Source organism: Odontomachus brunneus, unplaced genomic scaffold (genome assembly GCF_010583005.1).
Source record: "Odontomachus brunneus isolate Ranch 3 - 2012 unplaced genomic scaffold, Obru_v1 Obru_scaffold_065, whole genome shotgun sequence".
In the NCBI taxonomy this organism is placed as follows: Eukaryota; Metazoa; Arthropoda; class Insecta; order Hymenoptera; family Formicidae; genus Odontomachus; species Odontomachus brunneus.
The window spans coordinates 1,573,099-1,599,408 of record NW_022639515.1 but is presented as its reverse complement, the minus strand read 5'-3'; the positions used below and the strand labels follow the sequence as shown (position 1 = coordinate 1,599,408).

The window sequence follows — 26,310 nt, the reverse complement described above, 5'->3', positions numbered from 1 at the left end:
AAAAAACAGAAAATGCGCGAAGAATATAATGTGTTCTCCCGGGAAATTAGTCGTGTACTCGTACCTATTTATTTATCAATGTTAAATGAGGCGAACTGGCTGTGATTATGTTAGTGTTGTCGTCGACACGATTACATTATGGAACCTTGTAAATATGAATTATTAAATATAAATATGATCACATACACACACACACACACACATATATATATATATATATATATAACACGTGCATACATCCCCCACGAGACACGAACACACACATACACACATATACACGCTCACTTACGTACACACGCCCGTAAACACATACTGTGATTTCGCCGCGAGTATAATGAGGCCCCGTTACCTCCATTGTATATCGAAACAAATCGATTGCCTGCAATAAAGTCAAACGAATCGTATGACGTTTTACAAACCGATACGATCCACAATCTCGTACCGGCGATCTCCTTCCCCCCGCCGCGCGCATTACCGATTGTTCCCATTCAATATCCGCTGTTATTATTTCGCGTTACATCGAACGTGCGCCGCTCGCGTTTTAAAGATTAGAGTTAATTACATTTCCAATTATTTCACCGTCGTTCTCGATCAAACGCGCGCCGCGCTTTTAACAAAGATTCATTTTCCCATATAATTTCCGACGTGAATTAATTGAATATTTTGATAATGCGATCGCCCGCGTTGTTTAGATTTTTCCTGCATTTTTCTGCAGCGAAATGCATATTCGCGGAATACATTTCCAACAGCGTCTCGGAGGTGTTGCGCGGCGATCGACGGGAACTAAGAAGAGAGAAAGAGAGACCAAGAAAATTTGCTCTCTCCACGCGCGGAACAGATTTCGTTAAGAATGCAGGGGATTAGGTGGCTTAGCGGAGATTCATTTCATTGGAAATGAATGCGTCCCGCCGCATTTCACCGCAGACGAAGAGAAAGAAGCAAGAAAAAGGAACAGAGAAACAGAAGAATAAAAGTGTGAAGTAGTGTAAGAGTTTATTACAACTAACGCACGTAGTGTATGTGTGTATATATATGCACTGAGAGAAAGAGTATAAGAAATAGTCTAAGAAATAGTGAATATTTATTCGATGAATGCTATAATAACACATTTATTTTTACTAATATAATATAAAATATTTGTACTAATATAAAATATAATATAAAATATTTGTTTCAAATAACAAATATACATTTTCTCAAAGTCTCAAGGAAACCTGAGCTTTTCAGGAGAACTTTTGTTTATTCTATTCAGATATAAAAAAATGTCAATTTAAGCTTTGGATTCTATATGTTATTAATATTTCTACCGAATAAATATTCCTTATTTTATAGATTTTTTTCTCAGTGTGGTATAAGCTTCTCTGAGGCATTCGAAGTGAAACCCGTCACAGTCTTTCGACCAATTCGAGTCCCCGCGTGGGAAAAGAGGAAAAAGAAAGGAAAAAACGTCAAGCATGCAATATATATATCATTGGTAGATACATGAGCGCAGTCTTTCGAAAAGCGACATTTTATTATTTGCCAGAATTTAATAAAATCCTCACGACGTAGCGAAAGCTCTATTTATTGTCGATGCAGTCACAACCGCGCTTTTGTTCGGCGTATACATAGAGAATACTGACAGTAGTCGCGGCGTGAGCGAATTCTCGCAGGACGCAAACGCTTCGAGGAAGCGCGACACTTATAATAAAGGAGGAGACTTTCGGCAAAAGAAGAAAAAAGGATCTGATAATACAATGCCTTACAGATCGCAATAAAGCATCTATGACGCGCCGCAGTAATTACGGCAGAAAATTTAATTCGCAATTCGGCGCATACCTGCGTCAGCGAATATGTGTGTGTGTGTGTAACTCTACTTACTATCTTTAATCCGCTCCTGCTCTCGATCGCGACAACGTAGAGTAACGCTCGGGAAATAATGAGAATAATATTTATAGGCTCGACGTATCGTACGATCGGTAAAATTATTTCAGCATCAACAGCGATGATTACTGACTGATTGCGTTGGATATCGTGTGAATGCGTGTGTTTGTGTATTGTAAAATAGCGATCCAATTCTCCAATTTCAATCAGTGATGCTAATGAGATCGTTATTGTAACTTACGAACTAACGCGCTGCGCAAACGTCTGCGTGATAAACATTCACAGCAGAATCGACCGAGTTTTCAGACGGACATGCTCCAACGAGAGCTGAAACAACTTCTCTGGACGGAATTAGACATCAATCTGTGTGTATGTGTGTGTGTGTGTGTATGTGTGTGTGAAAAATCACTCGATATTCGACAGAAAGCGGGCTCGGCACGTGCGCGTGATTATTTTCTTTCTCTCGGTTAAGACCTCAGTTTTTAACGAACTTGTTCACGGGTCACGATAGGTCAGTGGGTTTCCGCACAAATCTCGCTTCTAATGGGCCGTGTAAAAAGCGCGCAATTTGGCGGGATAATTCGAATCTTGCGGGCGCGCGTCTCCCCGCGTCGAATGATTACGGCCTCCTCCGCTTATCCCCGCTTCCGTAGCACTCCAAGCCGGTATCTTTAGCATTCGGCCCGGGGAGATAAATTACGAAGATAAATCAAAACGATGGTTCCCTCCCCCCTCTCATGCTCCGTCGGTATATGGACGGATAATTCCCATTAAAGAGGAAAGGCGGTCGGGACGAGCGAATACCGCGCGTTAACTTCCGCCTTCATCCACTTATCCTTCGAGGCACGGAAGGACTATTTCTCACAATTACACCCTGATCGATCCCGTCAGGACGTGGATTCTCCTAAGGCTCGCGTTTATGACCGCCGCGCGACGTCCCGGGAATAATACCCCGCCGATACAGACAGAAAACGACGAGCACGGGAGAAATTAGAAAAAGGAATCTGGGAATTCCGCGGGATAGACGAAGGCAGGAGCGGAGGGTGGCAGACGGAAGCCGGTCTGCCGCGGACTGTAAGCCGGATAATGGGCGATACGTCTGATCGTAGGAGAGAAGAGGAGAGGAGAGAGGACAGAGAAGAGAAGGGTTGATCGCGGAAGATCGTGGAGAGGCGCAAAGGGGATGTCCCCAAAAATCAGGTATACACGGAGAAAATATTGTAACAAAAAGTTACAACAAATTTTTGTAATCTTGAACTACACAGAATTATGACCGAAATTGTTATATATTTGTTTAAAAATGTTATACATGCTTGACGTTTTAGTGCAAAATTATTCTGATCATTTAAATATTTTTTTATATCGTAAACACAGGTTGAGAGACCGTCAAATTTATTATTTTTATCATAATTTACACTGCAATATTTCAGTGTAGTCCAGAGCTTTACAAAAAAACATTGTAAAAAGAGACATAATTTTAACGTAATTTTTATTACAATGTTTTCTCCATACTATAAAAGGACAAGTCGGCTTTAAAGTTCCTGCGTCCTTGTCCATCTTAATTTGAAAACTCATGTTCACAATTTATGCGAAACAAGACAAAAGGTTATAATAAAATAACACTTGAATCGATCGAGCACATTCGCAAAATATTCCGAAAACTTTCCATTCATTTTAACGATCAACAAATAACCGTAAGATTTGCGTAGTAAAATCACGAGGAAATGTAGGTTTAAAAAACTTGCGTTATTTCTACGAGTATTTATTGATTGTTAAAACAAAAGGGAAGTTTTCAGGACATTTTGCAAATGTGCTCAATCCATCCCAAGGGTCATTTTATAAACATATCCCTTTGATTTCACGACAATTATGAGTATCCATACTCGCTTCTGACGCCATTCTGAGAAAAACGTTTAGATATTTGTAACTATAATCATATAAAGAAATGATTAATCTATAAACTATGATCTCAAAAAAACAATTATTTTTTAATTAAAAATTCTACTGTAATATCAGTGATAATAACAATATATGCATGTTACTACTACCACTTACTAGTAAAAATATGGTTGGAGTCAAAAATAACTATAATTTTAGTTAGATCAACCATTTTTTTCTCTCAGTCGTGAGTTTCACGACGAGGAGCCAGGAGCTTTAATTCCGAAAAAATTCGCTTGCTTTTCTTCTCGTTCTGCGCAACGTGCGACTCTCATCGGCGTCGTTGTTGTCGCGTGTGACAAAATTAACACGACCATCGAAAACTTCTGCCCTTGTAACTTTCAGTCGAAACACACTCGTCTCTCGCGAGAGTCGCAGATATTAACTCGTCACTCTCTTCGAACGTCTCTCGTCCTCTGTGGGAACTTTAGGAGGAATGGCGGGAAAGTGTATCTGCGAGGAGATGCGCATCGCGAGAGATTCCCGGACGATTAAGGGCCCCGAGGCTTAAATTTCATTAGTTTCTACATAAATCCGACCGTGACGCGACCGCATTCGGGCGCACGTCGACTCGGAGAGTGGAGCTGCGTAATGATCCGACCGACGCTACACAACCCGTTGCGGATATTACATCCAGTTAGAGTAATCTGACCGCGAACGTCGGTGTCTCGTTATCGAGGGTCATCGGGACCGAGTCTATCGGTTCTCTGTCTAGATAATTACGTGGTCCAAGTTGTCTGAAGTTCTGGCTGAAGATTCATCGCGCTGCCGGAACGTCTTGGCGGAAGATACAACAGCGGGTCGTCTTGATAGTTTTGGAGATTCATAGTTCCAGAGAGCGTCTAACTGTCGACGATAGTGAAGTATTTTGGATTCCGTTGAATATCACCTCTAATACGCCGCCAAAGTTACAGTCGTCGGGAAAGTGAGCAACGAGAGATGCCCGTGAGCGTCGATTTTCCGCGGAATATTTTACGAACGCGGGATACACGTCTCCATATTAATAGTGCTGAAACTTGTCTCGCGTGAGATGCTCAGATCTGTGAACTTAATTCCCTAACAGTCATCATTTGAAACTTGCCTCAAGTGAAATACTTTGAATTTAGAGTTAGAGTTATAGAATGTTCCAGTTGAATTGCACGATTCCAGTGTCATGTATATTGTAAAATTTATCTAGAAACTTAAGGCTGATAAAGATTTAATTTCAAATTCAGATCTGAAAATTTCACGAGTTACAAGTGAAGGTTATTAATATGGGCCTTGTTACTTGAAACTCGTCTCAAGTGAGGTAAAATAAAGTTCCGTGTTAGGTAAAACGAGAATTTTTCAGTTGCATTGCAAGACAGATTTTCATAAATATTCTATATATCATAATTCAACTGAAAAACTCGGATCTAATTCTGAGTAAAAATCCGAATATCTCACATGGAACAAGTTTCAGATGACAAGCTGAAAAACTCAGGTCTATCTCCAAAATGAAATTTGAGTATCTCACGTAAAACAAGTTTCAAGCAACAACTGTCAAGCTATAAACTGTCGGTCAAGAGCGCTGTCTGCTTTACCGCACGTCCAATGACGTTGATTCCGTTTCCATTAAACCCGACAAAGTTCACGGCGGCAATCTTACAGCTAAAATTCGCCAATTTCAGTATTTTCATAAACGCCCATTACGAAGTTGTTCAAGCTCGAGTATCCTATTCAAATTTTCATGTAATTTCGCGCGAACGCTCCGTCCTCCCTCTCTCTTTCTCCCCCGATCTCCAGATCTAAACATCGTTTTCGGGCGCGTCGACGGCATTTCAGAGATTTTCCGTTGTCGCAAACTTCGCTGGTATCGGGATAAAAGCGAAATCCGGAAGATACAATCGCACAATCCGCACTGTGTCGTGAGAAGCGACTTACTTCATCCGCTTCGCAAAGAAGAATTCCGCGTACATACACTTTCAATTTTCTCAGCATCGGACTCGCCGACGAAGCACGCTCTCGTTGAATCGACCCGCGAGTTTCGTGTGCGCTGTATACGTTTTCTTAATGCTAAATTCCCCGGCGACTCGACAAGGATGAGCCCAGGTGAAGAGAGAGAGGGAAAGAGACGGAAGAACAAGAAGTCGGCGTTTGATCAACACTCCAATGGCTTGCACTGGACACCGATTTCCGTGCATCTGCACTCCAGACAGGGATTCGAGAGCTCCATGATGATTCTGCCGACGCGATACATTCGCCCGTATATATTACAGCCCGCCAACTTCAGCAAGCTGCCAACGGACATCGGTATCTCGTTGTCGAGGAGCTTCGAGGACGTCTCGACAGTTCCTGTCTCTTCGGTTAAGCCCTCCGCGCTCGTCGACGAGACGGCGAGAGCCTCCTGACCCTCTCGTGCGCCACTGACGGAGGGAACATCTAGCGTCTTCGTGGTCTCGCTCGGCTCGCTGCTGATGTCGCTGGTGTTCGAGGAAAACAGCAGCTCGAGGACGCTGTCGAGGGAAAAAATATCTTGAGCGTCTTCGACGTCTTGCCCGGCGCTCTTGTCCTCGTCCACCCCCGCGCTCGGCGAGCCCTTCGACTCGCTGTAGTCGTGCTGCGCGACGCGATTGTCCACTTTGCCGGTGGAGTTCCCATCGTGCTCGTCGCTCAGCGATACGTTCTCCTCCTTTTGCGTGAGCTTCTGCTCGGTGGCATTGCCGCGGCGGAAATCACCCCTCGAGTCTTCCATCGTGCGATTGAACTTGTCCAAGGTCGCGGCGTCGTAGCCAAGGACTTCCGTCTCGTCATTCGCCGGCCTGCGATTGACGATGCGAGCCTCCGAGTCGTATGTTAACGAGACAGTGTCCCTCGAGGACGCGTCGCCGTCGTTTACATCGTCGTATGTGATCTTTGAGATGAAAGGTGAGTCTGCCGTCTCTTCGCCGTAATCAAAGGGTGGCCGTATAAGCGGCACCTGTTCCATAAAGTCAAAGTTCGGCGGGTGTTGTAGTTGATTGCCTGTCAAGCCTTGAGCCGATGTCTTCGAAGCCGCCGCCGCCATGGACGTCGTTGGCCTGGCTGTCGTAATACCGCGTATCATGTCCTCGATTAAGGACGGTAGGTCGGGAGCTGGCTCGGTCTTGATGACGTCGCGAAAGGGATCGGGAGATACCGTTGGCTGCTGCTGGGAAGGCGCCGTGGCACCGGCGCGGCTTAGCACCACCGTCGGCGACTCGCCGGCTTTGACTGTGATTTTTGTTGATTTAGTAATTGTGCTTCTCCCTTAATCGCCGTAGCTTCTTTTCAGTTGCTTAGTAAAATTGCTTGATTCGGTCTTGCCATAGTTTTCCAATGACCATTTGTTAGTTTAGCAATTGAATTTATAGTTAGTTGACGTGATAGAAATTGTTAATACTAACACCCGTGCGATCTCTAGTTGAAAGTGATTGTCAGGCATTGTTAAGCATTCACCGTGGCCTTGTCGTGACGTCAGAAGCAAGATATGACACGCTGAGATTTCTTGCGCGTCATTTTCCAATAAAAGGATATTTGTATGAAGAAGTAGCCGTGAATAAATAGCCGTAAAAAATTAACGTGTCAGAACATGTCAGAATCATGGCGAAAGGTAGGTTGAAGAGGAAAGTTGCATGTCACGTTAATTTTACGGCTATTTATTGACTGCCGAGGGAAAGTATGCTTCAGCATAATTGTAAAACTCGAAATCTGAAATGAATCTAAAATCTTAAATCTGAATTCGGAATGTTTCATCATACATATATATTTTTTCATTTGAAAATGGCACGAAGGAATTTTGGGCATGCTTCTTCTCACTTCTGACGTCATCAATCAAGAGTTCCACGGCGAGGGAGCAGGAAGTCTTACATCTGTCTATACAGCGATAGAACGACATGAGACATACCGCAAACGATTTCGCCGCAACACCTCTCCTCGGAGGTGATCCTCTGACAACCGATTTTTAATGGCGGACACTCCTTCGACGAGCACACGACCTCCCCGTGGTAACACATGCAGATTATGCAGAGAGCGGTGCTGGGCAAGATCTCGCCGTGACGGTATTCCATATTTTCCAAGTGGCACTTACTGGACAGGTCTAATTGGGCAGGGCAGGGGTCGATTAGCGATGCGAGAATCACCGTGAGACGCTCTACGAAATCCGATCGAGCAGTCGATCGGCGGTTAATCGCGAAAGTGCATGTATACCATCGTTTTTCCGATGCGGATTCGTGATCTGCGCCGGGGCCACGGTGACTCCGGTACCGATCTCGAGATCCAGGTCCGTGGAATAATAGGGGAAATACGGGGGCTCCCTGGGCACAAAGCCGCCTGCGAACAAACGTTTATTACCCTTAGGATACAGCGGGGTAAATTGAATAGCGGGGGAATTTGGATAATATTAAGCGTTTGCGACAATTTCAGGAAAATATGAAACGCTTTGTTTTATATTTGACATGATATACATATATTCATATTTTTATGCTATACAGAGTGTCTTGCAACCACCGTAAGATATTTTAATAGCGTATTTTAAAGATAAAGTAGAGTAAAAAGTCCTAATATACACAAACAAAAATGTCGAGGCTACAATAGTTTTTGAATCCGATCAAAGATTACCAGTAATATCGCGTAGAATTCGCGCGCTCAGCCCTGTAATGTTGGTAGGTTAAAAATTATGAAGATTGATAAAGATTGTTAAATGGAGAAAGTGTATTAAATGTATCTGTCAAAGCGGATCTTAGTTCGGATCTTACAATAATTTTAGTATATCAAGATTTTAGTAAAAATTTAAATTGTTTAAGAAATGTGGACAAATTAACTTTATTTCCTTAATTGATTAGAATTATATGATTTCACTTCTCATAAAACGTGAAAAAACGAAAATAATAATACATTATTTTCCATGATGACTTTTTATGTTAAAAACGCAAAAATCCTTGTTACTCAAGTGTAGAAACTATTAAATTTAATAATTCTAACAATAATAATTATTAATGTTTTTAGGAATCAGTTGTGTAATAAAAATCAATATTAACCGTGAAGTCGATAACAAATGATAAAACGTTGTGCGTGCTACATAATTACAGGCCCGAGCGCGCGAATTCCACGCGATATTACTGGTAATCTTTGATCAATTATAATTCAAAAACTATTGTAGCCTCGACATTTTTGTATTAGGATTTTTTACTCTTATCTTCAAAATAATTAAAATATCTTACGGACATGGTTACAAGACATGTATATCATATTTTTCTGAAATTGTCGCAAACGCTTAATATTATCCAAATTCCCCCGCTATTCAATTTACCCCGCTGTACTTTATATTATTTATAATAGATATATCGACGAATACGCATAGTCCCGAAGAAAAATTTACCGAAATCCTAAAAGTTGAGCAACATCCCGAAAAGTCACGATCTCGAGAACTGAATGCCGAAGTGGTACAATGTTACCGAGATACAATTGTCCCGAAATATGAAGCATGAAGTTGTCAATAACATGTCATAAACTTCGTAGGGCAACTTCATGCCTTCAATATGTTTCGGGAGATTGTCTGCGGGACTGTGACTTCTCGGGACAACATGCTTTCAATATTTCAGGAAAATTGTACACCGGTACACCTTCCTGTTATTCGGTTTTCGCGATATTGTCCCGCCGGAGCAAATTTCAGGATTAAGTCCACCAGAATATCGTGACAAGACGATAATCATCATTGACGATTATCATCATTGAAATGAAGCAATACTGATTAAGTGATAGTGGAAACAGATGGAGTGACATAACAGCGGTCTATTTCCTCTTTCCTTGTCGTTCAAACGCGAACGGCTTGATCAGGGATAATTAAGCGACCTGGGAAAAGCGCAGGAAGAGAAACACGTAAGGGTGGCGCGCTCGTTCGCGAAAGTAAATCGCAAGTTGGTTTCTGATACATATATTTATGCACTCAGTTCGTTTCTCAAAGTTCCTCGCCGAGCACGCCTTTGCATATCCAGGCCGTTCATTTGACTGCGCGCAGAAAGTTATAAAATACCTTCGGTCTCTACGGGCGGGCTGAATCGGTTCTCCTGGGTCGCAATTTCGTAAAAACCAGAAGCATCGGTCGGTCGTAGCTCAGGGGACACTACCACCGAGCCGGGGGAGTATCCAGTCTCGGGCGGGGATACGTCGTCCTTGCTATTCACCAACGCGTCCGCCGCCACGAAGGGTATTATCCTGCAATGACGACATTCAGTTCTCCGTAGGGGTTAACGCGCGCGCTCCCCGAAAATGATGCGAATTCGGTCCGCGGCAACGAAACGAAACACCGGTAAAAAAAGTCGCGAAACAGCGATAACGTTTTAACGAGAATAAAGTGACCGACTCTGCCCAAAGGGATTATTCATTATTTTGTTCGGATTAACAATCGCACGCGCTTAAAAACTTATCGTGAATAAACGGCGCAAAAGGAATGTGTGTGTGTATGAGAGAAAGAGGGAAAGAGAAAGAAGAAAAAGAAACAAGAGCCGTTCACAGATTACAACAAAAACCGACCGGTACTGTGCATTTCCCGTCGTTAAAAAATATAACTCTATAAATCGGCATCAATCAGTTGTTTTCGACAAACGATATCAATTTCATTCTCGACGTTATGCCGTCGAGCGGCATTCTCCGACCGACGAAATTCGTCGACAAAAAGCCGAAATAACAAAAAAAAAAGAGAGAAAGAAAAAGGGAACGCATAGCGATCTCCGCTGTTATAAGCGTGAAAAATTGATTGCACATCGCGCGTGGTGTGTGTAATAAAAAGAAATGAAGCTCGCCGTCGATTACATCGACTGCGTGCAGCGGCGTTTTGCACCCGTCGATATTCGCGTGCGTTCGCCGGACGTTCTAAAGGTATCGCAATTATTAAGAGGGCCCGAGAATTTGTCAAGTGGAAAACATTTATCTCCCGGTTAGGCGCGCGAACGCACAAGCGGTTCATCGTTTGGAGAAGGGAAAGTTCTGTCGGCCGTGTCAAGTCGCGACGATAACGACACCGTAAAGGCGACGATAACGACACCGTGAAGGCGACAACAGGCAGGGCGATGACGAATCGAGATATGATAACAATCACCTGACGTTCGGCAGCAAGGCCTGTCCGTTGTAATCGTAATCCTCGCCCTTCTCGCGATGAGTGATGTTCAGAATGGCTTCTACGTCGGGCAGCATGGACTTAATTGGATTTATCATGACGCCCTGTATATGGCCCACCGAGACATTCGTCTTCACTGTCACGTTCATCACCAGGATGTCGTCCGGCATGAGTATCGTCGACGATGGACTGGTGACGGGTCTCTTACCGATGGCCTCTGTTCTCTGCGTCACACACGCGCTTAATCGTAACGAACATGCGTGCGTCCGTTTTGCAGCGGACGCACGCAATGACGGGGCGAATGTGTGCGAGCACGCAAGCACGCTCCCTTCAAGTGAATCAATAAAAATGTTTCCGATGGAATCAGTAAGAGGACTGCTTCACCGGTGTTCACCCGAGATTTGGATCCTAACTCTGCCAACTTCAATATTCCATTTATCGTCTACTTTGAGACTCTGCAGCCTATACTAACCTCTCTTGTGATTCTATTCAACCTGGCTTGAGGTAGAAAGGTCCTTTTTCGGACCTACAAGTGGCATTTTTCTGCCACTTAGAACCGCTGAGTAGAACTTTAGTGTCCGCGTGTATTAACCTTTTAAGTATCACTGGTACCAACAAGGACCAGAATCTTAGGATCGAGCAGTTGAAACCTTACAAATGTGCTATTTAGAGTGTTTTTGACAATATTTCATTAAAAAAAAGTTACTAGAATGTTCCATGAATTATGCGCCTTAAAGGGTTAAACACACACTGATCCTTCAGGATGTGCAGACGTTGGAAAGGTCGGAAGTAGGGTTAAAATTTCGACTCGGGTATTCGCTGATTTTCGATCTTGAGCCCGAGAAAGATGAGAAAGCCTCGACCTGGATCGAAAGTTTGCTTCCTCATTGACCTCGCGAATCTTATCGAACTCGGAAGACCAGTGGAGAATTTCGATGTAACATTACACAGTTTTCATTATCTTTTGTAATGTTATATCATTGCCGTTTTCTTATTAAATCTTATTTTTTACTTCTAATTCTAATTATTTCTAATTAATTTTATTTTTTGTTTCAATAAGCAATGTATTATCTCGTTCGTGTTATTTATTCGACTGCGATAAAATATGGTAACGAGCCAATATTGAATAATTAATATGTGGATAAATAATGTGAAATATAAATATATATACACACATTAATTATTTAATATTTAATATCATCTAATATTCTTTCCTTTTTCATAATCTCTTTATTGTCATTTTATAGTTTGTAGTTTTAACGGGATCTAAATATTCAATAGAAGTGAAAAGGAAGGAATTGTGAGAGCAAAGATAATAATTGCATATCATGCACCGGTAGAAATTTCGATCAGGATTTGGTACAATGATAACCTGTTAAACAGAACTAAAAAGAAGATGTTAGCAAATGCCGACAAAAAAGGAACTCGTAGCCCAAGGAACATTAATTAGAAGTGAAAAATTAGAGTTTGAGAGAGACCTAAAATATGTCCTAAATTTCTTTATATTCCATCTCGCCGCGGGCATTTGTCAGAACGTCTCAATAAGTCACAATGTATTAATAGTTTTAATTGTTGTGATTTGTTAGTCACTGTATATACGCGCCATTGTTTGGCGCGCAGCGACCGTTAGAGACTAGTGGGGTGAGTATTGCCTGCCTTTCCTATTGTTTACATATACTCGTGCGTCTTGTACTCGCTCGTGGCCGCCTCATTACGTTTCTAGCCGGCACACAATACACACACCGTCATGCGCAGTCCGTGTTAGTTGTTCCCGAAGACTTTTATGATATTTAAACAGCCTCTCTTGCGTCGATACCGACAATTAACACGCGTTTCTCAAATCGAATCGTATCTACGCGAGTGCAAGTGTTAAGTGCCACGATAGAACAGCCAGAAGCAGAATCCTACATTGGGAAGACAGGACGAAGGAAGTGGAAAACGACACGTCGTATTATAAGTTCAGGTGTGTACCAAATTAATTATTATATTGTATATTTCCGACTTTAATGAACGTGTGTGACAAACTTTCCGAAAACACGGAAATATCCGAGTCGAAATTTAGGTCGACATTCATAGCTTCTTATCATTTGACAAATTATAACTTGACAATTATAGTTTTAGAAATCTCTGATTCTTTTTCAGTTTGTATTTGTGCTTAGTTTGTGCTTATTTTAATTGAGAATTTGATTTTCTCCAAATTGAATTGATAATCTTAAATTATTGATTTTTTTTTAACAACGGCGCATGAATAGGAATCTACATCATGCTTTCTATCAAAGATCGTAAATAATTTATAGTAATTTATAATAATATATAAATAATTTATAACTATGAGTACCGACCTTAGAATATAATAAAATTCTTGTAAATTCTGATTTTTGCCTCCAATAATGCTCCTTTGTCTTACAAGTACCGTTTTTTACATGCCAATCGATTTCTATTTATTTTTGTTTACAGAGCTATTGTTATCGTAGTAAATCCATATCTAAAATTTTTCTTAGTACACAGCATTATTGGACACTTAACTGTTATCTTTGTTTTTTCAGCTTCATATCAGCTTTTTTAAGAGCTACAAATCTTATCAAAACTTCCGAAAAAAGGAAAAAAGAGAAAAAAGAGAAAAAAAGAAAAAAGATAAAAGAAAAAAAGAAAAAAAAAGAGAAAAATTAGGAAGAGATGAGATTAAGTCTTGTTCTTTCACCAATTTACCTACACACTAATCCTTATTAAATAATTTAACATTTGCTTATTTATATAAATTTTGTTCGAATATAGTTACACTTCGTCAATTGCCAATCGCGTGTTTATATTTACCAATTAATATTAACGTAATCGGAATAGTAAGATTTAATTTTGGAGCAATTACTAATATTAAAATTATATCATGACTACAGAAATCGATTATGAGGAAATTTTATTTATTGCACTAAAACACACTCGTGTATTGGCTCTCACTAACTCTTGTTATTTTGGTTGCGATTGTATATTAGAGAAAGCCTTTTTCCTACTAATTTTTATTAATATTAACGTATAATAACTTTATATTTCGTTCATTGTCAATTATAATTTTTGTTACGACGGATTTTTGTATCGAGTAATTGTCAAGCTGACTGACTGATTTTGACAATTTATATTCAGCCCGTGGAAAAATATCTTTCTCGTGAGATAAAAAAGAATTCAGAATAAGAATCTTTGTCATTTTGCTCGAAAACATCTGATCTCGAATTTTTATCATCGAATCGCGATTGTTCCGCACAGTTTGCGATTTATGCAAAATTTTATTCAAATTCAGAAGTATATAATTGAATATAAAATATATATTGAATATAAGTATATATTGAATATAAACAATAATTAATATAATTAAAAATAAAAAAAATTTGAATACATTAATCTTTGAGTGACAACTATGTTCGGAGTGGTAACCAGAAACCAGATCGTTGTCTTCCTCAATTCTACTTTCCTTCGGGGCCGAGAAAATCCGCAAGAATTATTGTAACTTCCTTTACTCTTCCAGTTGAAAACCATGTAGCTTTTTTGTGAAAAATAAATTGCTCTAAATATTTTATTTTTAATGATTTTTAAACTAAGATGCTCCGAAAAATGAGCACTTCTTAAAATAGCCTGGACACAAATGACCCTGGTTGCCACTCGTGAAGGGTTAAATAATTCTTGAACGAGTGCTTCTTCGAGCTTCTTCAGCATGAAGGAAACGCCGGTAAACAACCATCTGCAGCCAACAAGGTAGGCCAATAGCTTGTACATCTCGAGATTCTTCATTGACTCTTCAAGTTCGACGGAATTTGCAGGGTCAATGTAGAATCCAAATTTCGACTCGGAGAGTTTGTCGATCTCTCGAAACGTCAATTGCGTGAAATGAGTGAAAATTGAACGTACAATACTTAACACGTTGAGTACCGTAACCAGTCGTCGGTTCTATGATTCTTGACTCTATGATTCCACTGCGACTCATTAAAAGTTACGCACAAAGTACAATTAATTACATTTGAAAAATCAGTTGCACGATTAATGGAAAGCTAAGGAAACGAGGTGAAAGATATACTCGCGTCTCAAAATCCTATTCATTTACCGTATCTTTGATATAATTAAATCAACAAAGTTTGTTTTTTATACAATCAACGCGGCAGTCAACGTGTTAATTGAAAGCAACTTCTTACGAAGTGACAAAAATTTCTTGGTCTATTTATATTTGTTGTTGTCTATTTATAGTTGTATTTGTTTCTTTCTCAGTTGCGAAGAAAGTATTTCATCTCCACTTGTTTTGTCCTCAAACACAATTCTGATTGTTCTTCCACTACTACTTTGATTGTTCTTCCCTACTGAAAAATTTTTATTGATCTCAAATGAGAAATTTTTCAGAAATTTTATTTGAGAAATTTTTCAGCAATGTATATTGCTATGCTCTGTGAGAAAAAATATCTAAAAAATAAAAAATATTTATTTGATAAGTACTGATAACATATTCACTTCTAAAATCTAAATCCTTTTGTTTAAATAGAACAAACATTTGCTTTCAAGAAAAACTAAAAGGTTTTAAAAAAATGTATATTTCTCTTATTTGAAAAATATTTTATATTAGTATATATATATATATATATATATATATATATATATATATATATGTGTGTGTGTTTTTTTTAGTCTTCTTTATTTCATTGCTGCAGAATCCTGGATTAATGACATCAAATAGCGTACGCCAAAAATTTTTGCATGTTATTTTTTTTAAATAAAAGAAAATTTATATAGAAAGACATAGATCTCTTAAACGTACTTCCTCTTTAACTTACCTTTTTTCATGATTTTATTACGTTAATTTTAAGATTTTGCTACGTTAATTTTAAAATTGTTTATTAACAGTCAAAGGAAAAGGATATTTTTCGGAGCATTTTACAAATAAGCGATCTGAAACGTTCTTCTATAAAAATATCCATATTTATTAAAAAATAGCGCGCAAGAATTTTTGGCATGCATTTTTTCACTTTTGATTTCATCAATCTAGGATTCCGTAGCAGTGGGACTACAGGAGGAGTATCAATATTCACCGCGAATAAATATTTTTTATCTCTTAAATATTTTTTTCTCTCGTTGCATTAAAAAAATTAGAAGAAACCCCGAAGATTTAATTCGGTGTAATTGAAAAGATTCTCGAATAAGGATTCTCTCCTTCGCGCAGAACTTAGAATTACTTTTCACCTGGCTTCGGAAAAAAATGTCTAGCCGGTCGAAAAGCCCGATGATTATTCCCCTTCCCCTCCTCCCTTACCTTGATGAGCGCGAAGTCCTCGGGCGATTTCACGTCGGGGAAGAGCGGGTGGTCCCCGGTATCCGTGGAAATTGCGAAAGGATGCGTCGTAGCTTTGTGTCTCTCAATTATGTCCGCTTTCTCGGCCGCCTTCAACTCCGCAGCCCCGTCCCGGTCGTCGTTTTCGTTTTTATTTTCGTTCCCGCCGCCATCCTCGTTTTCATCGTTGCCATTATCGAGCGTTAATTCCGGGAGCACCGTCGTCGTCCATTCCGGCGACGAGATCGTCGTGCCGTCCGTGCTGGATGGATCTTCCATCTCCGTCGTCGTCGTCGTCGTCGTCGTCGTCGTCGTTGTCGTCATCGCCGCAATTGTCGAGTCCGTGAGCGTGTTCGTGGAGCACGTCGCGCAGGAATCAGTGACGGAATCAGCGTCTTTGGTGGACGCCAACGTCGACTCGTACGCGGTCGATTCGGTGTTACTCGATAACTGGGCAACGAACGGGGACAAATCGTTAACGTCGATTGATTTACGGTCGGATTTATGATTTTCGCGAGTCCGCGCCGGCGGGAGAGACGGCAGAAACGCCGCGTCGGCATTCCGACGTAGCCGATCGTTCCCGTGTGTCGCGAAAATAAAAAAGAGAACAATAACTCGTCGATACAATTTATGTAATTCATCCCATGTTTCACCCACGGCGATATTTATGTACTGAGAAGAAAATTTAGTTGAATCAACCGAATATCTGGTGAAATATGAACGAATCGGGATTCCAGTTGAAGTCACCAGAACTCTGTTCAAGTTAACGAGATTTCTGGTTAACTGGAGATCTTGTGATTTGATATATGGCGATTGATTAATCCTGATTATTGTTTGGCCGATCATTTTAGTGAAAGTAAAATTTTAATCGGTTATTCAGTGTACACAATCAATCACATCAAAGTTTGATGATTTAACCCGAGTCGAAATTTTGACCTTATGTTGAACCTTGAATTCTACACCGCAGTAGGAGCTAAGATAGCAAAGTAGGTTTAATTCTAATGATATAATTTACTTCTACTTTGACCCTGATGATGTCTGAAATATATGCAACAAATAAAATGTATATTTTGTATGCTATTGATATTTCTGTTTCGTTATTTATTAAATTTTTTAAATATTTCTATAAAATACATATATTCTATGTAGGAACTAAAGCTTCAATAGAGGTTCGCAACCTACTTTGCTTCCTAAGATCTTACTATTATATCTACTTTGACGCTAAAGAAAGCGAAAACAGAAATTTCAGTCAAAATCAGAGTCAAAGTAGGAGTAAATTATATTATTAGAATTAAACTTACTTTGCTATCTTAGCTCCTACTGCGGTGTAGAATTCAAGGTTCAACATAGGGTCAAAATTTCGACTCGGAAATGAGTGTCAATATCGTCAAAATAGGTTTCATCTAGGTTATAGATTATCTAATTAGGCTCAAATTTTTTTACTTTTAAGAGCGTCAAAGTAGCGTCAACATTTTGACAAGGTAGAGTTAAAGGTTCAAAAGAGAAGTTAATGAATATCAATATCGTCAAAGTAGGTTATAAAACGTCTAAATAGGCGCAAAATATCCTTAAGAGCATCGAAGTAACTCAAAATTTTGACTCGGGAAGAATTAATTTCAAGAATTAATTTCAATTGATAAAAATATTTGTGAGTCTATATATGATAATCGACTTAAGTTTGATTGTTGATTTGCCGATTTTCAAAGAAAATTTTCATTGATTAATGCCCAACACTGCGCGGACGTTAACGAGAAAGAAAATCACGAAGAGAAAATAATAAACTGCAATGGTTCCTCTAGTTAACCAGAAATCTTGTTGACTTGAACAGAATTCTGGTAACTTCAGCCGGAATTCAAGTTGGCTCATATTTCATCAAATATTCGGTTGATTCCACCTATTTTTTTTCTCTGTAGAATTATGTCACGTAAAAGAATGTTTTTTTTTATAGAACTATGTCATGTAAAAGGATGTTTTACGATTACACACATAAAGAAAAGAATATTCTTGTTTGGAGAATATCTTTCTTGACATTTAAAAAGTAAGATTAATATTAAAATGAGATTATAAGACGTTGGTCGAAGATAAATTAGTCTTCAATCAAAACGAATATAGTCAAATTGACAATCATTTTCGTATGTATAAACAAGAATATCAGTATATGTTGTATATGTTGATCATATATGAGAAAATGATTGTGATAATTTGTCTTGACTGTAGACTATATTTGTCTTGACTGTAGACTATATTCGTTTTGATTGTAAACTAATAATATATAACTAAGAATATCAATACCGTAATATTCTATGAGACTAATTTATCTTCGTTCAACGCCATATATAATCTCATTTTAATATTAATCTTATTTTTAAATCGTTGACAACAAAGATATTCTCTAAACAAGAATATATTCCTTTTTTCTGTACAAAATCTTCTAAAATATCTTTATAATTTTCTGTATTAAAATATACAATTTATGTGTGGGGCGATCGATAACTTTCGTTAAAGAAATTATACAGTATATTGAGAGACCTCGTTCGTCGAAATCGTGGCAGTTGTCACCTCCAAGGTCGATCTGTAGTCCACTGTCCCTATCAAGATTTCATTGTCCATGATGTCGGTCTCCATGGTTGATGGCCAAGCGGTCGAGTAGGTGACGACAGACGAATCCTCTTCGAGATCGATCGCGTCGGTGCTAACTTGTTCTTCGACCACCCTGTGGCCTCGTCCTTCGACGGATGGATAGGTGGATTGATCGATCGCCGGCTGAGCAATTAATAACAGATTCGTGCCGTAAATTCGAACAAGATTAGTTCGCGCGAAAGAATCTTTTATTATCCCTTTTTTTTCAATCTCTTTTTTCCTTTTTTTTTTGTTTTTTTTTAATAAAACTGTCGACGCGCGCGTTAAAGCCTACTCGGTGTAGCTCGATCGATCGAATCAATTTAATGATGTCGTAGTTGACGTTTGACCGAATTCGAGCCCGGCTACACGTGAGAATTTAATTTCTCGATGTCGGAAAAATCGCCGCAAATTCATATCGCAAGCGTGCAGCTAAATAAATAGAACGGATAAATATAGTACGCGGACGTAGTGTTGGGCATTAATTATTAAAAAATTAAAATTTAGAAATTTTCTTTGACTTAAATGATCAGTGAATCAATCAAAATCATAAAAAATAATCAATCGTCATATGAAAGATCACAAATAGTTTTATCAATTGATGAGATTATTAGTCAAATTTTGGTGTGATTGAGCACATATCGATTAACAATTACTTTCAATCGACAAAACTATTTATAATTTTACATATGACGATAAATTAATTTGGATTATTGATTTGCAAATTAATTTCATCAATTGATGAAGTTAATTATTAATCAAGATATAATCAATTACATCAAAGTTTAGCGAAGTTAATGAAATTATTCGGGACTTAATACATGACAATTGGTTAATTTTTTTATTATTAATTGGCCGACTACTTTTATCAACTGACGAAATTAATTATTAGTCAATGTGTAATCGCTGACATCAAAGTTTGGCTAATAATCAATTTCATCTATCAATGAAATTATTCATAATTTTATACGATTGATTGATTGAGTCCTAATTATTGATTTATTTTACTCAATTATTTTATCCAAAGAAAAATGTTAATCGATCAGTATACTATCAATCACATCAAATTTTGTTGGTTTAATAAAAATTAACTTCATCAATTGATGAAAATATTAGTAACTCTTTATACGACAATCAATTGAAGTTTAATTATTGATTAATCGATTATTTCAAGAAAATTTTCGATTAATATCCAATACGTTAGCGTTCACGAAAAAGAGAATCACCAAAATCACGCAGAGATAGCAACAAACTCCAATGATTCCAAGACACAGAGCACGTCAGATCTCGTTACTCGGCAAAGCAGGTCTTTTTGTCGCGCGTGACAGACGCGCTCGTTCAAGAATCGTGACGGGATCCATCCCGCACCGTGTGTCGTTTCCGATGTCTAAGTAGATTCCCGTGTATCCCGCGAGATCTGAATTCCCGTACATAAGTAGCGTTCAGTCCTAACGACGTCACCCATTAATAATAACGCAACGTGTCACGTCCACGATAGATGCACCGTCGCCGGATCCTAAACTCGTATTGTGCTTCGCGATCCAATAAGGAATGCTCTCTGCCGAATTCCCGAACTAAGTCGGACGTCTAACGCGTTTGTAATCAATGTTACCGCTAGATCTCATTGATTAAATTCCGCCGACTATACATAAATCACCCGCCGTCCCGTCTGCCCCTCGGCTCCCCTTCTAACTTCGATTCTCGTGCGCTCGTTTCTATTTAGCAACTATTTAGAGTAGCAGGCTTATTCCGGGCGCGACGACAGTTCCCAACTATTCGGCGTAGCTCGCCGTGAACTAGGCGACGTTAATTAATCGTTAACAAGAACAACGCGACGTCTAAAGTCAACGAGGATGTGTTGAGAAGAGGCGTAAAGAAGAAAGAAAAAAAAAAGGGAACGTACGATGAAGTTGGTCTCCTTGCGGAACTTGGCGTAGTCCTTGCTGATGAAGGCGTAGGATGCGTAGTTTTGGGTGGCGTTCACCTCGATGCTACCGCCTTGAAGGTTCAATCAGTCAGTCCCTTCCCAATCGAAAATGAAGCGGTCGTGTAGGAAGCTGATTATGACACACTTGGACTTTTCCTGAACGCTCCAAGTGTGCCATAATCAGCTTCCAGCGAACCAGCGATCGCTTCCTTTTTAAATTGCGATATCGAGGACACGTAGCGTCTGATGGGTGGATCAGAACCAGCCTGGCGTTCAATTTCTCTCTCGTATTGTCTCTTTTCTTTTCGGAGGATCGCGCGTCATCGATTTTCTAGCCGCGTTTCTCCCATTGAGATACGTTCTTCAACGAAGCGACTCTCGAGAGTGATCAAGTAATAATCAGCAGAGATAAACGTGAACGAACCGCGCTTCGGTTGATCTTTGACTTTTCTTCGGATGTTTCGACTAAAAGTGTCTCTCATCTCTGCAAAGGTCGCGTTGAAATATTCAGGAGGCCGAACATAATAGATGAAGGATCACGATCGCGAATAATTCGTCTCGGCCAAATTGGCGACGCGTACGGAAATAGGACGGTCTGCTAAATTTCCGCAAAATTCGTGCAGCTTGCACGATCTGTACGACTTGCATGAGAAACGAAATGATCCTAAAGCTGTGAAATAGCGCGATATCAAACCGCGTCGAGTGTCTGGCTCTGTAATCTCCTCGCGGATGAAAGCATCGGCGGCGAAATCTGTTAGCCACGGCGGCGAATAAAGCGCGCTTTTAAGTCGGCGTTTTGCGGGTCACTGGCCGATTTTCGTACGGTAGATGCGTATTTCTGGCCGCGCCGCGAGATATTAATATCGACGGCTATCACGCTCGCGGAGCTTGCCATATTGACTGTATCGAATAAGCGCTTTCGCGCGGAAATTAAATCCCCCTTTAATTCGCAGATGTACCTCGCTCCCAAGAATCGGCGCGTTTAATTCGCTTACGCACGCACGCACGCACGCACGCACGCACGCACGCACGCACGCAAGCTCGCGCCAAAACGAGCCGGGCGAGATATTTTATTTTTCACACGCGAGCAGGAATAGCCGATGAAATATTTTCCAACCCGAAGACGAGACGGTTTGTTTGCTGACGGCTTTGTTATTCTCTCGCATCGAGGCATGCATCAAATAAATATTTTCGCTTTCAGTAAAATATTTTTCTACTTAACCGAGCGCGGAACTCGATTCGCCGTCAGCTGCGACCGACTTCTATCGACGGTGTCACATATACTGCATTGGGGACTAATATTTCGGGAATTTTAAAATATCAGAGAGAAAGACATGCGCGTGTATGCATGTATGTGTGTGTGTGGTCTGATTTCTTGCTGTGCGAAAAACCGATGTCTTACGAAAACCGTTGTTTCCGCGTCTGAAGTAGCGAAAAGCAGGATAAGAGTTTCGAGAGTTTCAGTACTCAAAACGCTCAGAAGGAATTCAACTGACACAGCCGTTAAAAAAATCGCCATTAAAAACGCGAATATTTTCATGGGAACATTGTTTACGTTTTAGTGGAATGACTTTCAACCGTGACGTTTTATTTTCGACGTTCTTTCACTCGAATCGTTTGTTCCGCGCGCGAGACTCGTCGGCGGGATATCGCGAAAAAAAGCATCACGCCGGCCCGACAGTTTTGCGCCATCGTTTTCCGGGCGCGAAACGTTGGATATTCGCTGACTGGTCTGAATACGTCAAGATGCCGCCGTCAGCGCGGAATTTCGGCGGGGAGCGTGGAGTCCGGGCGGGGTGGAGTGCGTGGCGCTGGTACGATAACCCCCGATTGCGAAGTTGCGTGAACTCACTGCAGTTGTAGGTGGACGGGCAGCATTGTCCTTCCCGTACAATCGGGCCGCAGCCTTGAAGAGGTGGCGCGCATGCGAGCGGCACGCACCGTATGGCGCCCATCGCGCAGAAACAATTGTCGCATGCGGCCTTCCACTCGATGTCGCGAACCATCTCGCCCTCGGCATAAGTGCGCTCGCCCACGCGACATCCTGAATCATCATTTGCGTGGAGTCGTGTGAGAATAAGTAAATATGCGCCCCGACGGACTAGTGTGCGTAAATTTCGCAGCAACTTCAACCCTTTTGCTACCAACGGGACATACGTGTTCTCCCGTCATTAACAATAATCCTGTTCAATTGAAGAAACAGCTCTTCTGGCATTCAGAACGCATCAGCTATCACTGCACTCATTATCGTCGGGAGAAATACCCAATGGGAGATTATCTCTTTGGTGCCAAAAACATGAAATTTTCAATTTGCTAAAACTACATTACATTAATGTATTTAATGTGGAATGAAAGTAAAAGAGAAATTGTGTCCTTAAAAAACGAAATTGATAGCGAAAGGGTTGAGTACATTAAATCACGAGACCCGGCAACGTCGAGTCTCCCTTATGACTGATCAGATTGCACTCGTATTTGTCACATGGAATGAGATGAAATAGAGGTACGAAAGAAATATGAAAAAGGAACGATCGAAATTTTCCTCAAACAATACGTCAAATGCAATATTGCGTGCAAAGCGTGCAATAAACAACTCATGAGGCCTTAATATCTCGAACTTCTGTTCAATTTCAACGCAGGATCCAATTTTAATATCCTCGCCGATGTCGATTTTTATTCTAATTTTAACTGCGATTTCACCTGAAAAGCCCACTTCTGCCTGCTCTCTCTCGATTCGCGTCGTTTTGCTTGAGCAAAGCTGCGTCGGAAACGACCGCGCCTAACACAGCGCTCTTTTCCCGGTGCCGTCGCATTAATCCGTAATATCCGTCGTCCCAGCCAACGAGCGGCGACCTCGAGGATGTTTGCTCATTCGGGCCGAATTAACGAGCCGCCATGGTTCGAATCGTTATTTACCGACTTCATGGTCAGTCATCGCGACGACAAGGCCGCAACCGCTCCCTGACGGGGGTGGTTGCCGGCGCGCTCGTTTAAAATTAAGCCATCCCCGAATGTCCCGGCAGCCAGTGACAGCCGTGGCGGTGTCGTAGCGGATGTGGCTTAAGCCCGGCTTAAATTTAAGCGGCTACGGTGAAACCAGGCATTAAATGAACGGCAACCTCGGCTATCCGAGGCCGGCCCGGCTGGCTTCCCCGCGGAGAAAAGTGTCCGTAGGTGCCCACTGACTCTTCTTTATCGCGTTACACGCTTCCCCATGGCTGTCGGGCCTGGTAACGACAATCCCGGGGACGATTTCGTCGACGGAGCTCGCCCTCGGGGCAAATATCGCAGTCGCCCTGGAGTGCGAGACGTCCTAGAAACGCGGATTCTTTTCCCCCGACTCGCGAATATCGGCGAACAAACTCGTCCACGCTTCTTCATACACGCAAAAAAAATCTCAGTTGATGCAAGCGAATAGGAACTAACTGAAAATTAGGTGATCAGAAGCGATATCTCTGTTTTGAAAACTAATATTTCTGTTGTCGTAAATATTCGTCTGAACATTCAGTAATATTAGAATTCGGTTGAAGCAACTGAGAACAATTGATTATACAGAAGCCTCATAAAGGAATTTTTCTCTTCCTACAGCCGAGTTTTCGTCTGATCCCTGAAATAGTACCTCATAGGTGACTTGAAAAATTATTGAAAACAAATATTCACAATTAAAATAAAAATTTGACAAAATATCTTTATAAAAAGATTCATAAGTTTTCCTATTCTTTTCTCTTCTACGGGCTTCATAGAACGATATGCGGAGATTACGTTCATGAGGCTCGATCGACTCAAAGGCTGAGTATGGAGCGATAAGGGGAAGGGGAAAGAGGAAAGAGAAGGGTAAGAGGAACAACATGACACGATCCCTGAGCAACCGAAAATTCAGTTGCACCAACAGAATTATTTTTTCCATATACTTGGAATCACAAAGGATAATAAAAATTGCTGAGAATGACGAAACATTAATCCTTGGTGAATTCAAAGCGAATTTCTTTGTACACTGAGAGGGACAATATCTACAAAATAGTACACATATTTATCTGTGTGGCGAGTACTTATAACATATTTCCTTAAATTTGAATTTTTTTATATCTGAATAGAATAAACAATTGCTTCTATGAAAAGATTACTGAAATTTCCTTAAGGTTTTAAGAAGATATACATCTTATTATTTGACAGATATTTTATACTACTTTAAATCTATCTGACATTGTTCGGGTTATCACAAAGTGTCAAGGGAATGAAATTAGGGGAAGAAAGTGACATGTTCATATTTATATTTTCTGCAAGACTCTACAACTGTGTAATATTTAGTTCAGATCTGTCAAAAGATTTAGGAGTTAATAGGAAACATACAGACAGACATTCTATTTTATATATAACATTAAATATACTCTCTTAAAATGAATCAGTGAAACATCATTGAAAACAGTGAATATACACTTATTTGCAGTTATAAGTGTTGCACTTTCAGTGCTCAGTGCTATACTTATAACTGATATCAGTGACTGATTCACTGATTCACTTTAAGAGAGTATATACGTGTATATATATATATGTGTGTGTGTGTGTGCCGAGTAAATGTTTTTTATTTCTTACATATTTTTTCTCTTTAATTTTTTTCTTTGTATATTTTGTATTGCAACCGTTTTATGCCATTTTATAATACTGATTGCCCCAAGGGATTTAACATCCTAGAGCGCACGCGCGCTAAATATATAAATATACTCTACTCTACTCTTTTGTCTCTTTCTCTTTCTCTCAGTGTAGTGGAATTTTCATTTCAACGTTACGGTGAATGCCCATCGCTGTCGGAAATTGAACGTCCGTGGTGCAAGGAACTCCGCGATTTACCGGGAAATAATTCCCGCATAGTCGATGACATCACGACCGAAGTGCGACGGTAGCTTCAGACTCGTACAGCGATCGTTTTTTCTTTTTGTTTGTTTTAATATACACCACGGCGTGCTTCAATTCGGGCGACACGTTTTCGGGCGCGTTATTTTCCTGAAACTCGCAGTTTGGAACCAGCCGCGATGAGACCGGGCATTAAGTGAACCTCGTCGGGGCTATCCGAAGGTGGGATCCTTGCGGGGCGCGAGTGTCGCGGGGTGATATAACGTCAGCAGTAACTCTTCGTTATGAAGTTACACATTTCATCACAACTTTCGAGAGCGTGCTTCGGCGGGGGAGCTTTAGTCGCGCGACGGTAAATTTTGGAATAATCCCTAATAGCCCGATTTTCTTCAAGTTTTCTGCTAGCACGCGGGTGAAGTTTAATAAGTTGTCCCTTTCTCCTTACACGATATATATAAAACAATTTTCGGCTTCCTCGCTGTATTATATGTATTATGCATCGGCTCGCGGCGTCGTGCGATCTCTATTAGCGTGTAATTTGGACAGCGAGGGGTGTCTCTTCGTTCTCAGAGAATGAGGCTCTCGGTTGAATGTCGAAAAAAGAAAAAATAAGATTATATATATATATACACATATATAAGAGGAATATATAAGAGGAGTTGTGTGTGTGTGTGTGTGTGCGTGCGTGCGTGCGTGCGTGCGTGCGTGCGTGCGTGCGTG

At 40.4% G+C, this 26,310-nt stretch overlaps 2 protein-coding genes across 3 annotated transcripts in view; one reads left to right on the top strand and one right to left on the bottom strand.

Annotated features, from left to right (window-relative positions):
- Nucleotides 1-1,492: 1,492 nt before the first annotated feature.
- LOC116846546 overlaps nt 1,493-26,310 on the bottom strand; it is a 76,127-nt gene continuing 51,309 nt past the window's right edge. For both annotated transcript variants that reach the window (XM_032820517.1, XM_032820518.1), the window contains 9 exons: nt 22,595-22,786; nt 20,719-20,813; nt 18,726-18,959; nt 16,179-16,646; nt 10,877-11,118; nt 9,812-9,993; nt 7,987-8,109; nt 7,685-7,876; nt 1,493-7,011 (listed from right to left, as the gene is read on the bottom strand). In XM_032820517.1, the coding sequence (XP_032676408.1) occupies nt 5,921-7,011; nt 7,685-7,876; nt 7,987-8,109; nt 9,812-9,993; nt 10,877-11,118; nt 16,179-16,646; nt 18,726-18,959; nt 20,719-20,813; nt 22,595-22,786 (2,819 nt within the window). In that variant the 3' untranslated portion in view covers nt 1,493-5,920. The remainder of the gene's footprint in view (nt 7,012-7,684; nt 7,877-7,986; nt 8,110-9,811; nt 9,994-10,876; nt 11,119-16,178; nt 16,647-18,725; nt 18,960-20,718; nt 20,814-22,594; nt 22,787-26,310) is intronic.
- The window catches only part of LOC116846551 (syntaxin-8), a 95,386-nt gene continuing 81,682 nt past the window's right edge, over nt 12,607-26,310 (top strand). The window contains exon 1 of the mRNA XM_032820532.1: nt 12,607-12,857. The gene's annotated coding sequence lies outside the window, so the exon portion shown is untranslated. The remainder of the gene's footprint in view (nt 12,858-26,310) is intronic.